The following is a 14,878-nucleotide window of genomic DNA, read 5'->3' as shown; positions in this document are numbered from 1 at the left end:
AGGAGGAGGAGGAGGAGGAGGTTGAGGAGGAGGAGGAGGAGGAGGAGGGAGGAGGAAGAGGAGGTGGAGGAGGAGACAGAGACAGCAACTGCTTCTGATGAGCTGAACCTCCGAGTGTTTGAACATCAGTCCATGAAAGACGATGTTTGATCAGATGTTTCAGTCGCTTCAAACACTGATGCTGATATTTGTGGATTCAAACTAACAGACAAGATTTTATAGACATTTAATTATTTACATTTTTGACTTTTCATCATATAAACGACTGAACAAATGTGACGTGTTGTTTTCAGAAGCTGGTTCTGACGTTAAAGTGTTCACACCTCACAGGTTTGATTCGTTTAGTCTCTTTAACGTGATGAAACATGAATCACTTGATATTTTATTCTGGTGTTGATGTTTTACTGCTGCAGCCTCTGATAATTAATGTTACAATGAGACTTCTACATCTAATCACTTATGAATGTGACTGACTGATAAATACAAATGTATATCTAAATATATATTCCTTATTGACTTTGACCTGCAGGTTTTACTGTTGGTTCTGTCTGGAACATTAAACTGTCTCAGGATCAATTCATCTATTGATTGATTGATTGGGAAAATATCTGAGAAAGAAGAACATAAAGAGAGAGAGAGGCAGAGAGAGAGAGGCAGAGAGAGCCATGGAGAGCCAGAAGCACGAGCCTGAAGGTATCTCCAGCTGATACACACTGACTGCCACTGCTCAGTGACAACAAAGGAAAGATGGATGGTGCATTGTGGGAACCTGAGTCTTTCCTGCCGTTGGCCGTTTTACTTTGTGCAGCTCTGAGGCCGCAGAGCGTCCGGCCCGAGGTCGTGTCACACGTGACTCTGAACGGCTTTAAAAAGTTAATATAATTTAGAATCAGTCTGATGATTAGAATTATGAAATCACTTTCCTCCGACCAGAACGTCTCCCAACACAAAGAGAATAAACGGAGCTTAGAGCGCCGGGCGTGACATAATCTGGTTAAGCCTTTCAAGTGGGTGAAAGTGAACTTTGACGGATCAAAGGGATTTAAGAGCGCCATGTTGGGCATTTCCCACTAACAGGCGAACGTCACAGTGGCTTTAAGATGTGTCAGAGGACGAGTCAGATCCTCCTCTGAGCTCAGGCCTTTATGAAGGAGCTAAAAACGTCTGTTTAATGCTCAGTGAGAGAGTCTGTTTATCTGAACTCAGTCCACATCGCTCCTCTACAGCAAAGTGTGGTCCGTGGACCACCAGGGGTCCGCACTGACTCCTGGTGGTCTCATGTTTTAGATCTAGTGTTTCTCAAAGTGTGAGTGACCACAGAGTCTGTAGAGAGGAGTGTGTGTGTTTCCATATTAAATCAGCTCTTGTGACTCTTGTCACTTCGACCGTTTACACTTTATGTTCTGATCAGGAATGATCAGCGTGACACAAACAAACTAAATCACTGAGCAACATCCCCAGAATCAAACACCTATCAGGTGTGTCCAAAGTCCGGCCCACGGGCCAGTCGTGATTTTAAACGGCTTGTCTCTCAGAATAAACGCCGTGTCTGGCCCACAGTGATTGGTGATTGGTAATGAAGCATGTTGACTTTATTTTCAGAAACAGGCAACAGACATTTTCTGCTAGGTGGCCGCAGTGAGGAAGCGTAAAGTCGGCGGCGAGGGGCGGAGGAGAAGTCGAATATTTTTCACTGAAAACCAAAATTGTCGTGTGTCTCATTTGCTAAGAAACTGTCACTGTTCAGTGTGAAGAGACATTAGAGGCCAAGAGTTATCAGACTGTGAAACATGCTAGCTTAGCTTCCCGGCAGCGGCTTTTCACACCGCACGCCCCCAGGTATTTTCACATCATCAAATCTGACACCCCTGCCATATATGATGCAATCTGGACAAGCTCCAATCACAGCACGGTCAGATGTCACACCAGAACGTCTCCAGATACGATCCAAATCCTTGCAAGAACCTAAGAAGGAAATCTCCTAATTCTTGGGGTTTCAGCGCAGTGAAGTTTTAATAGTGATGTCATCACCACGACTGAGACTCGTGTTGCGTTTGATGACAACCGGCCACCGTTCGTACGGGTGTGAAAATGTTGACGCTACATAAACTGATCATCGACTGAGTTGCGAAAACCTAGTTCGACCCCCGTTTGGTCGGACAGTTTACAGGATGCTGTTCCCCCTCATTTCCTGTCTCTTTTCACTGTCCTATCAAAATAAAACACCTGTCCCAGCGACAGTCCCACTACAATAATAGACCTGTAGCTTCCGGGGATGTTCGGGGGTCAGGTGCTCCGTGAGTTTTATTTTAGTGGTTAAGTCCTTGGTCTGAAAAAGTTGGAGAAACACTGACCTACACGACCTGGCAGCTGGAGAAGCTGTCGCCATGGTGACTGGGATGGGCGGAGCAGAACAGATCATGCAGCGAGGCCACAGTACCTGAGCTGCACCTCATATACACCAACACAAACCAACACCGTCAGCCCAACACACACCATGCACCGCGCTGCTCACACACACACAGCCTCCACACCCACAGGTGGGCTTTACCTGTGACGTCAAACCACAGGGGGGCGGAGCTCTGCTGCAGGGACACCACGCCCACGATCTCAGCCACCTTGTCGTTCTCCATGACGGTGAAGTTGTAGAACGGCTCGTCGAAGAGCAGCGGGAGAGCGGAGGGAGGGGGGCGGCGGATCCACTCGATGTGGAGGCGAGCTGTGGACGACTTCTGAGGACGCCCGTTATCTGTGGCTTTGACCTGAGGAGAGGTCAGAGGTCAGAGGTCAGCAGACTGAGAAGTCAGTATCAGTGCAGAAGTAAAAAGTGCTGAGGGTTTGCGCACGGTCAGGATATCGTAGCTCCCCGCTGTGAACGCCTTGCGTGATGACACCACCGCCGTCTTGGGGTCGATGAAGAACTTCCCGTCCTCGTTTCCGTCGACGATGCTGTAGGAGAGGTCGCCGTTGGGCCCGTCGTCGCGGTCGTAGGCAAACACCCGGTAGATGGGCTCGCTTTTCTTCCTCCGCTCTCTCTCCGGGAGTTTTACCTGGTACACCTTCTCTGGGAACGTGGGCTTGTTGTCGTTCTCGTCCAGGACCTGGACCATCACCCAGACCGTGCTCTGTCTGGGACTGGGACCGCCGTCTGACACCAGAACCTGCAGGACCACAACACAGTGAGAGGAAGTTCCAGTTTTAGGACCAGAACCTCCAGAGGAACCTCAGTAAACGGTGCATTCAGGTGCTCCTCCTCAACATGTAAAATCTGCAACTAATCTGATAATGTAAGGCTGCACGTCCTCAGATCCAGACCTGAACCAGCATCTGATCCTCAGTCCTGTAGAAAGATCAAAACCTCCAGACATGTGGAAATAAATTCAACATATAACACAGTCTGCTTTCAGCCACTGCACACACACGCACGCACGCACGCACGCACGCACGCACGCACGCACGCACGCACGCACACACACACACACACACACACACACACACACACACACACACACACACACACACAGAGTGAACTGGTCATGAGAAAAACAGCAGCACAATTTATCTCCAATCAGAGCAGTGAAGAGTGGAGACAGGTTCCCATTACAGTCTAATAAAGACCAGCACACTGTGTGTGTGTGTGTGTGTGTGTGTGTGTGTGTGTGTGTGTGTGTGTGTCAGGTGATTTATTCCCTGTATTGGAGCACAAACACTGGCCCCTGTCAGTGTGTTCCTCTCATTTCCACAGGACAGAGCTCAGGGTGTGAGTCCTCAGTTCAGATCCAGGACCAGGACTAGAGCCAGGACTAGGGCTACAACCCGGACCAGGATCAGGACTAGGACCAAGACTAGGTCTAGGACCAGAACTAGGACCAGGACAGGAGCCAGGACCAGGACCAAGACTAGGTCTAGGACCAGAACTAGGACCAGAACTAGGACCAGGACTAGGGCCAGGACCAGGACTAGGGCTAGGACCCGGACCAGGATCAGGACTAGGACCAGGACCAGGACCAAGACTAGGTCTAGGACCAGAACTAGGACCAGGACTAGGGCCAGGACAAGGACTAGGAGCAGGACTAGGACTAGAGCAAGGACTAGGACTAGGACTAGGACCAGGACCAGGACTAGGGCCAGGACAAGGACCATGACTAGGATCAGGACTAGGGCCAGGACTAGGACCAGGACTAGGTCCAGGACTAGGACTAGAGCAAGGACTAGGACCAGGACTAGGGCCAGGACTAGGGCCAGGACCAGGACTAGGATCAGGCCTAGGGCCAGGACCAAGACTAGGTCTAGGACCAGAACTAGGACCAGGACTAGAACTAGGACCAGGACTAGGGCCAGGACCAGGATCAGGACTAAGGCCAGAACCATTTGTTTCACAGTTTTCAGTGCTTGTGTTGATATGATGTCTGAGATCTTCAGTAATATAGAAATAAATACTTCAACATATTTCTGTTTGAGAAGTAAACACTTTTTTAAAATTGATTCTGTTCAACAAAATGTTCTAGTGTCCTGTCCCCACACACACACACACACACACACACACACACACACACACACACACACACACACGCGCACGCTCGCCTACACACACACACACACACACACACACACACACACACACACACACACACACACACACACACACACACTCCTCACCTCCAGAACATGCTCTGTTTGTTGCTCTCGGTCCAGTTTCCTGGAGGTCGTGGTGATCAGACCTGAGACAGAGAACAGCATAGAAAACAATTAGAACAGAGACTAAACACACACACACACACACCACACACACACCCACACACACACCACACACACACACACACCACACACACACACACACAGTGCGGTGCCACTAATCCAAACGAGCACAGTGACATGGTAATTAGTTGTGGATGTCAGAAACGATGACTGACTTGCTCTAATTACATAAAGAGAGAGAGAGAGAGGGAGAGAGAGAGAAAGAAAGGGAGGGAGAGGGAGGGAGAGAGAGAGAAAGGGAGGGAGAGAGGGAGGGAAAGGGAGAGAGAAAGGGAGGGAGAGAGGGAGAGGGAGAGAAAAAGAAAGGGAGGGAGAGGGAGAGGTAGAAAGGGAGGGAGAGGGAGAGAGGGAGAGAGAGAGGTAGAAAGGGAGGGAGAGGGAGAGAGGGAGAGAGGGAGGGAGAACAGATGCAGCTCTTTCTTTATTAATACACAGTGATTATTTAGTTTTCAAATGTCACATGTTTCTTGTTGGATGCTCTGACTGGATGTTGGGGGGGGGGGGTAATGATGAAGACTGTGATTCCTCATCACTAAATTCATGGGAAATGGACTCAGGTCTGATGTGTGTGTTCAGGACAGGGACTCAGGTCTGATGTGTGTCTGAGCTGTAGAAACATCTGCATCAAACAAACTCCATTTATTTTTGTAACTGTAACCATGGTGATCAGCCAGGAAGAACTTCAGGGGTCCAGGTAAGTTGAGGTATCACGCTCTGATGATAAGAGGGGGGCAGGTGGATCTGCAGTAAAGCTGATTCTGTACTGGACTGTTCCAGCCAGTCTACGTCCCGACCCTCACCCATGGTCCAGGGTCTCTGGACTCAGTCCGACAGGCTGAGGAGCAGAACTGCACATGCAGAGGGTCGACAGGGCTCAGGTGTCTGAACGGGATGCCACCTGGACATCTTCTTCAGCTGTTAATCCTGACACATCCTGCGGCAGATCCTCAACACAATGGAGAGATTATCCCGTCTGACCTGGAACACCTCAGGGTTCTCCAGGAGCAGCTGGAGGGCAGGGCCAGGAAGCAGGAGGAGGTCTGGACTACATCCATAAGCCTCCTGCCACCACAATCAGACTCAGGTGCAAGGATGGATGTTTGGCAATATATGCTATAACTGTTCGTTCCACATCAGAGGTCAGTAATATCATCAACCCAACAAAGAACGAACTACGTCCGATCATCAGATACAGAAGATAAGTCTGAAGGTATCAGTGGTGTGTGTGTGTGTGTGTGTGTGTGTGTGTGTGTGTGTGTGTGTGTGTGTGTTACTGCTGAAGCTCCATATGGAAGAAATGGAATCAGAAGCAGAAAAAACAGAAATACTACTTTGAAGTTTGACAAAGGGCCACTTATTATATTTTTCTGGCTTTCAACCACATTTCCCAGTCTTCATCACTCAGAGGAGTCGGCTCAGTTGTCACAGAGTTGGTTAGGTTGATAACGAGCCCAGTCTGCAGCTCACTGATAGCTGGAGCCATTTCTACGGCTGTGGGGGAATTAGGGGGGGGGGGGGGGGGGGTGATCCCATGGAGCCAGGGGGCCGTCCCGAGGCCGAGGTGCTGCCGGCTGCTTCTCCTCTATTGTAGCCCTGAAGGTAATCCACAGCTCTGTGACACACAGATTACACTCTGCACTCAGCCAATCACACAGGCTGCTGATCGGCTGAGAGTGAGCCGCAGGCGGCGTGGAAGCGTTCAGCTTCAGCAGAGTCGGTGATGTCATCAAATAAAACAGGAAGCAGAGATTTAGACAAACTAACCCTGAGGAAATGTTTCATATATACTGTGTATTTACATTTCATATATTCTGTGGATTCATTGGACCTTTTGTGGTGAAATGCATTATGGGAAACGTATTTTGTTTGTTTTTTCTGAGGTTTTAAAACATTTTTAAAGACGCGGTTCAGACGATGTCTGACGTACAGCAGTTACCTGGACGACAACAACAAAGACAACGACCGACTTCCTGCTGCTCACCAGCTAGTCAAGGCTCAGGGGGTGGAGGAGGAGGAGGACGAGGAGGAGGAGGAGGAGGAGGAGGAGGAGGAGGACGAGGAGGAGGAGGAGGAGGAGCCGCTGGTATCACTGCTAACCAGAGGTAAAGATTCACCTGAAGCGATGCCGTCACTAAAACCTTCATCTCTCAGCCTCTGAAGCAGGTAGAGACATGAAATCAAAACCGTCTGAGACCTTAAACCTCAGACTTTTATTATCAATCACTGTCTTCACCCTCATGTTCATCAACATTTAAAAAAAACATTAAATGTTAAACAAGTTGAACCGAACTGAGAATGTTGAAAATTGTGCTTCGTTTTCAGCCGTGAACAGCTTGAGGTCTCAGACGGTTTTTATTTCTGCTTCAGAGGCTGAGAGATGAAGGTGTTAGGCTGTTTAAACACTGTTGAGGTTTCAGATGGAGACTCAGGTCTCAAAGGGTTAACTGGAGGTGCTCCACATTCTCAGTCATTAGACTTCATCATATCAAGGATCCTAATTATTCCAAAAATATAAAGATCTTCATACTTTGAAGAACCTGTCGAGTCAATCTTGCAGATGAAATGATCGGTGTATTCCTTCTTCATCTACACATTTCTGACACTAGATGATTGAAAGTGGTTGATTTGGAGTCATGTATGTAAAAAGACACACAATCAGAGAGATGCATCTTTCATTTTCACCATGATTCTTCACAGCAACACGTTCTTATATAAAAGTGTGAGCTGCAGAGAGTCTCTCTCAGAGGTTCCTCACACCATGAAAATGAGTTTTACAATCTATCACTGCAGCTTGTGTCACAGCTGCTCTGCAGATGAAAGTTGTTTTCTAACAGAATTTAAAAATATATGAGGCTGCTCATCTTCTCTCCTCTGGGGACAGCAAAGTGTTTCTGTAACCTCTGAGCTCACTGAAATAAAAGCTTTCAGTTTGGAGAAGCTGACAGGAGCGATGGAGGGATGAAAAGAACAACAGAAGAGGAGAGCAGAGACCTGGAGGAGAGTGAAGTTCAGTTCACCACATTCAAACACAGGATGATGATGATGATGATGATGATGATGATGATGATGATGGTCACAGACTTTTCTCTTGATTGAATATTGACTGGGCAGTGACGTGGATCAGCAGCAGCCACACAGACACTGATGGTTCCCAGAGAATCACTCCTCGGCCTGGACCCTCTCTCTCCCAGTGTCAGCTGATCTGTCTACAACCTGCAATACTTACAGCTAGACCTGCTTCACAACTACTAACGAACCGGCAGCACGACCACTGAATAAGTATCACTAACACATATTAACCCAGGAAACCCCACAGCTGAATGGTCAGAGCGTACCTGGCCGAACTGCTGCATGTCATTCATTCCCCTTCTCTCTGTCACTGTCCTGTCTACTGAAGCTCTACAGAGCCGAGCTCTCACTCACAGGACCTGACACTCACGGGTCACCCTGACCCACCGACCCACAGAGACACAGCAGATCATGTTACCAGTCTACACAGCAGCTAACTGCCAGTCTAAGCTATTACCAGTCTAAGCTAGCTAGCAGCTAACTGCCAGTCTAAACTAACTAGCAGCTAACTGCCAGTCTAAGCTGTTACCAGTCTAAGCTAGCCAACAGCTAACTGCCAGTCTAAGCTAACTAGCAGCTAACTGACAGTCTATAGTAATTCTCCAGGTGAGAAGTCAGGTGATATTTATCTTGAATATCTGGAGAACACTTTGTTCCCAGGAAAGGAAGGAACCCTTTATACTCATGAACTGGGGGGTTCTAGTGGGTTCTGCTCAGTGTTTAGTTTTTGTCGTATCTCATATCAGAAAACAGATGATCGTGTTACAGAGGAGAACGTTTCCTGATCTGAGGTCAGGTCTGTTCACATGAAACATGTTGAAGTCGATTGTTGTTGCTTTAGGTGATAGAACGTACTCTAAAGGTTTGAGCCCAGGGTTCAACCTGTTAATAACCAATACTGATCAATACTGATCAATACTGATCAATACTGCCAACATCCCTCCTTCGTACCGTGGACTGATCCAGTCAGAAAATATTAATGAGAAACAACTGCTGGATTTAATGTTATTTATGAGCCGAGCAGATTGATGCTAACAAGACAGGAGCAGCTGACACACACACACACACACACACACACACACACACACACACACACACACACACACACACACTATATAGATATATATATACTGTACAAACTAAAGTCTGTACATCTCCAGCTGTTTTGTGGCATCAAAGTGTCAGACTACAACACACGCACGCACCACACGCACGCACGCACACACACACACACACACACACACACATACACACACACACACACACTCACACACTCACACACACTCACACACACTCACACACACTCACACACACACACACACACACACACCATCTGCCGCACTGACAGTAAACTAATTAACAAAGACCAACAACATCCGTTTTACACAAATACAGACACAAAGAATCACAGCGTTACAGCAGGAAACAGGCCACCAATCACAGCCCAGAGAGCTGATGATGTCACTATACACACGTCTGTGAGTTAGTTAGCATCACACACACCTGCCCCCTCTTTACCTCTGCTCCTGCATGTTTGTGTACAAATACCTCAGCTGGGGTAGGGGTAACTGCCCCACTGCCCCAGATGTATTTTAGTAGTTGATTATTGGTTATTAAATATAGTATTTATTATTATATTCAGGATGATTAATGTACAGATTTCATGCTCAGTGAGATAAGGGTGGTGGGTGGTGGGTGGTGCTGGGGGTTGGGGGGTGTTGGACAAGGGCCCAACAGTCTCCCTGGGGGGGGGGGGCTGACAGGTTAATCCAGCTGTGTGTGAGTCAGAACTGAAATCCACCAGTCGACCAGGAGCCAAGAAATCTGATTAATTCAATTAATATAATAAATTAAAAATCTCTCCTCCTCCCTCCAGCCTCCTCCTGTGTGTGTGTGTGTGTGTGTGTGTGTGTGTGTGTGTGTGTGTGTGTGTGTGATTACAAAGCTGCTGAAAAAGAAGCAGATGAAGAAATCGAGGCTTATGTTCGTCATTTATTCAGGATAAGAAACGCTGCTTAACAGAGAGCTGTCCTCACTGTAATCCACACACACACACACACCAGACACACACACACACACACACACACACACACACACACACACACACACACACAGGTCTCTCCTCTCCTCCTGTGTGTACAGCCTTATGAATGAAGCAGGAGCCCATTAGCAACGCGATTATGCAACATTAGCTCAAACACCCCGACAGCCCAGAGATTAATTGCTGTTGTAAGATTGGGAATAGGAAACAGGATCACAGACCTGGGTTGGGGGGGGGGGCATGAAGTCAGGCTACATTCACACTAATAACTTTCATTTTAAAACTAAAATCATCTCCGTCCAGACCAACACACCTGAAAACACACATCATATGACCATTCACTACACTGAGCATGTGCGAGCCGCTGTAAACAGGAAGTAGATTGTCTCCTCTGCAGCTGTAGCATTAAAACAGAGAACGTAAGTGAACAACAGCTGCAAAGACAACAAGGTCAGTAACACTGTCATTCATCATCATGTTGTATTCACCACTGGTAGTCCAGGCTGATGACAGCCAATCAGGAGAGACCCTGGCTGTGACCTCATCGTTTACAAACAACCCCAGAGTTTTCAAAATAAAACACAACCCCAGAGTTTTCAATATAAAACACAACCCCAGAGTTTTCAAAATAAAACACAACCCCAGAGTTTTCAAAATAAAACAGGTGCAGCAGACCTGTCTCAGTTTGAGAGGGTGGAGACTCTGGAGTCGAGTGGACGGAGGAGGAAACATAGAAGAGATGAGACTTAAAGCTAAGAGGGGTTGTTGTGGGTGGAGCCTCAGTCACAGACAGACGATCAGCTCATGGAAACACCTTGATGTGACTGTAGGTCACACTCAGAGTCTGACTGTGTGTGGACGGCTTCATCACTGTGACACTGACACTGAGGTGGATCTGTGATTTGTGACAAAAGATAAACTCAAATCTCTTTCATGTCCACCTCTCACCTCCACACCTCTACCTTCCACCTGGATACAACAGAGGAAGTGGATGTGAATCCAACATGGACGACCTCCCCCGTTCACCAGGCCGCAGCTGCTGCTCTGATCAGTCTAATTGATGAAGACACTCCCACATAAAAACCCACAAACTCTTTTACATTCTTCCGCAGCAGGAGGATCTAATGTACAGAAGTAATTACTATAAAATCCTCCTGAACATCTGTCACCACAGCAGCCTGCAGTCTGCATGACGGCCTCTCTCTCAACTGATTAACTACCTGTACGTCCGTCTGAAGGCTGCAGCTACGTCTCTGATCTGACTGACGCCGACTGTCAGAGTGTAATCACACACAGCAGCTGCTGCACAACCACCACAGAACTGCAACCAGCTCGTATATATAACCAGGTAACGCCCCTCCCATCAGCTGTCACTCACACTACGTACAACCACCTGTGATCATGTGACCACAGCTTCCTGCTCAGGTCATGTGAGCGAGTAAATACCATTTGCTAATGAAGGTCATTAGATGCAGCTGAAAGCTCTGTAAAGTGAACACACAATATTTCGCCTCGCCAAGATAATTATGGCCGTCATCAAGAGGATTAGACGGATTTAATTTACTACTGGCCGAGCGAGGGAGAGAGAGGGGGGGGGGCAGCCTGAGGGATTCACAACATCCACAACACTACACATCTGTATGATACTAAATCCTGTAACATGTCTTTGTTCCTGTTAATAAAGCTATTTGAATTCAACAGAGAGAGAGAGAGAGAGAGACAGAGAGAGAGAGAGACAGAGAGAGACAGAGAGAGAGAGAGAGACAGAGAGACACAGAGAGAGAGACACAGAGAGAGAGAGAGACAGAGAGAGAGAGAGACAGAGAGAGACAGAGAGATAGAGAGAGAGACAGAGAGAGAGACAGAGAGAGAGAGACAGAGAGAGAGAGAGACAGAGAGAGAGACACAGAGAGAGAGAGAGACAGATAGAGAGAGAGACAGAGAGAGAGACAGAGAGAGAGAGAGAGAGAGACAGAGAGAGAGAGAGACAGAGAGACAGAGACACAGAGAGAGAGACAGAGAGAGAGAGAGACAGAGAGAGAGACAGAGAGAGAGAGAGACAGAGAGAGACAGAGACACAGAGAGAGAGACAGAGAGAGAGACAGACAGAGAGAGACAGAGACACAGAGAGAGAGACAGAGAGAGAGACAGAGAGAGAGACAGAGAGAGAGACAGAGAGAGAGAGAGACCTGCTTTTCTCTTTAAAACTAAAAGCTGATTGGTTTGTTGGTTTGAAGCCACAGACGTTCACAGCATGTTCCACCTGACTCTTCTCTGTGTCACACCTGTAGCTCAGTGGAGTCACAAACAAAAACAACACCAACATGTAAATCAGAGAAGAAGAAGAAGTTGTGGGCTGGTAGATCATCTGCTCTCCTCATCAATGTTTCATACAAACACAATCAAATATTCAACATCCGCCATCGAGACGCAGAACGACACCGAGCGAGCAGCGACCAGGAGAGGAGAGGAGGAAACACGGATGTTACTCAAACGTGTGAGAGGAGGAAGATGAAAGATGACAACACACAGAAAGAAGAGAAGAAGAATCTGTTTAATAAAGGGGGGGGGGGCTGCGTGACACGAACGTGTGGAGTACGATCAAATTCAAAGAAAAGAGACTAAAGAAAAGATAAATATAGAAGCAGCCAATTATATCTCTGCTCTTCCTCCACAGCTGACTGAGACACACACACACACACACACACACAATATAAACCAACCACCTCCAACTAGACATATGTCCTGTTACCATGATGTCACATCACCACTTCAAAATAAAAGCCTCACTTTCCCACTTATGTCTAAGAAAGATCGTGAGTCCACAACAGGTGAGTCTGTGCCAATATGGACACACATCAGAGAGCAGAGTCTGTCCCAGTCTGTCCCACTCTGTCCCTCTCTGTCCCAGTCTGTCCCGGTCTGTCCCGGTCTGTCCGGGTCTGTCCCAGTCTGTCCCACTCTGTCCCAGTCTGTCCCGGTCTGTCCCACTCTGTCCCAGTCTGTCCCAGTCTGTCCCACTCTGTCCCACTCTGTCCCGGTCTGTCCCGGTCTGTCCCGGTCTGTCCCAGTCTGTCCCACTCTGTCCCAGTCTGTCCCGGTCTGTCCCACTCTGTCCCAGTCTGTCCCAGTCTGTCCCAGTCTGTCCGGGTCTGTCCCGGTCTGTCCGGGTCTGTCCCACTCTGTCCCGGTCTGTCCCGGTCTGTCCGGGTCTGTCCCACTCTGTCCCAGTCTGTCCCAGTCTGTCCCAGTCTGTCCCACTCTGTCCCAGTCTGTCCCAGTCTGTCCCACTCTGTCCGGGTCTGTCCCAGTCTGTTCCACTCTGTCCCGGTCTGTCCCGGTCTGTCCGGGTCTGTCCCGGTCTGTCCCGGTCTGTCCCACTCTGTCCCACTCTGTCCCAGTCTGTCCCAGTCTGTCTGGGTCTGTGTTGATAACATCACAGAGTGAGCTGTTGGCTCAGTATTTTATCCAGATATGTTTAACTCGGTTTTCTCACATCACAAAGCTGGCTCACTTTTAACTGGGGTAGATCACCATGGCAACTGTGGCAGATCACCATGGTAACTGGTGTAGATCACCATGGTAACCCTTGCTGAAGGGCTAAACCCATAGCTCCATAGCTGAAGTTAACTTCAGAGGATCAGATCACACTACAGCAGCCTGACAGGGACAAAACTGGTTCATGAATCAGCTCAGACTAAGAGGTACAGCTGCACACTGACGCCTCACACTGTGACACAGACACACAAACACACAGACAGAAACACAAACACACAAACACAAACACAAAAACACACAACACAGAAACACAGACACAAACACAAAAACAGACACACAGACAGACACAGACAGAAACACACAAACACACAACACAGAAACACAGACACACAAACAGACACAAACACAAAAACAGACACACAGACAGAAACACACAAACACAGACACACAAACACACAAACACAGAAACACAAACACACAAACACACAGACACAAACACACAGACACAAACACACAAACAGTCACACAAACACACAAACACAGAAACACAAACACACAAACACAGACACACAAACACACAAACACAGAAACACAAACACACAAACACAGACACACAAACACACAACACATAAACACAGACACAAACACAGTCACACAAACACAGACACACAGACAGACACAGACAGAAACACACAGACACAAACACACAAACGCAAACAGACACACAAACACACAAACAGACACACAAACACAAAAACAGACACACAAACAGACACACAAACACACAAACAGACACACAAACACAAAAACAGACACACAAACAGACACAGACAGAAACACATCCACAAACACAAACACAGACACACAAACACAGACACACAAACACAGACACACAAACACAGACACACAAACAGACACAAACACAAAAACAGACACACAAACACACAAAACACAAACACACAACACAGAAACACAAACACAGACACACAAACAGACACACAAAAACAAACACAGACACAAACTGTCTAACTCAGTGAAACCTGGAAACTCGGTGCTTCAGGTCCTGGTCTATTCATTGATATTCATTATTTAATTTCACTGGGGGAATTATTTTTTATTTATCTGGAGCTGCATGATGCAAAAAAAAAAAATCTATAAATAAATATATCTATATAAAATGATGATGATGTGATTTTTGTTCCTTCACGTCTGGAGAATCTGATCTGTAGGTCGGGGCGTCTCTGTAGCTCCACAACACTGATGGTGCTAACAATGCTAATGCTAACAATGCTAACACTAACAATGCTAATGATAACAATGCTAAAGCTAACAATGCACAACAATGAGACAGAAAAAACTGCAGCTCCTGTGATTTGGATGTTGCACTTGGCCACATTGAGATTTAGATTATATTTCAGTTAACTGTGCAGCTCTACCTTTATCCAAGAGGGAGAGGGAGGGAGAGAGAGAGAGAGAGGGAGGGAGAGAGAGGGAGGGGGAGGGAGGGAGAGA

General features: G+C 47.4%; 1 protein-coding gene across 1 annotated transcript in view; it reads right to left on the bottom strand.

The window, feature by feature from the left end:
- Window positions 1–14,878, bottom strand: part of fat3a (FAT atypical cadherin 3a) — a 129,503-nt gene that overhangs the window by 43,367 nt on the left and 71,258 nt on the right. The window contains exons 4-6 of the mRNA XM_087176679.1: window positions 4,660–4,721; window positions 2,847–3,161; window positions 2,552–2,762 (exon numbers count right to left, since the gene is read on the bottom strand). Coding sequence (XP_087032805.1) covers window positions 2,552–2,762; window positions 2,847–3,161; window positions 4,660–4,721 — 588 coding nt within the window. The remainder of the gene's footprint in view (window positions 1–2,551; window positions 2,763–2,846; window positions 3,162–4,659; window positions 4,722–14,878) is intronic.

The sequence above is a fragment of the Seriola lalandi genome, unplaced genomic scaffold (genome assembly GCF_002814215.2).
Source record: "Seriola lalandi dorsalis isolate HSWRI2012SDOR001 ecotype SW California unplaced genomic scaffold, Sedor1 jcf7180002054564, whole genome shotgun sequence".
NCBI classification, from domain to species: Eukaryota; Metazoa; Chordata; class Actinopteri; order Carangiformes; family Carangidae; genus Seriola; species Seriola lalandi.
Note: the sequence above shows the minus strand (reverse complement) of the source record. Positions and strands in the feature narration are given on the sequence as shown.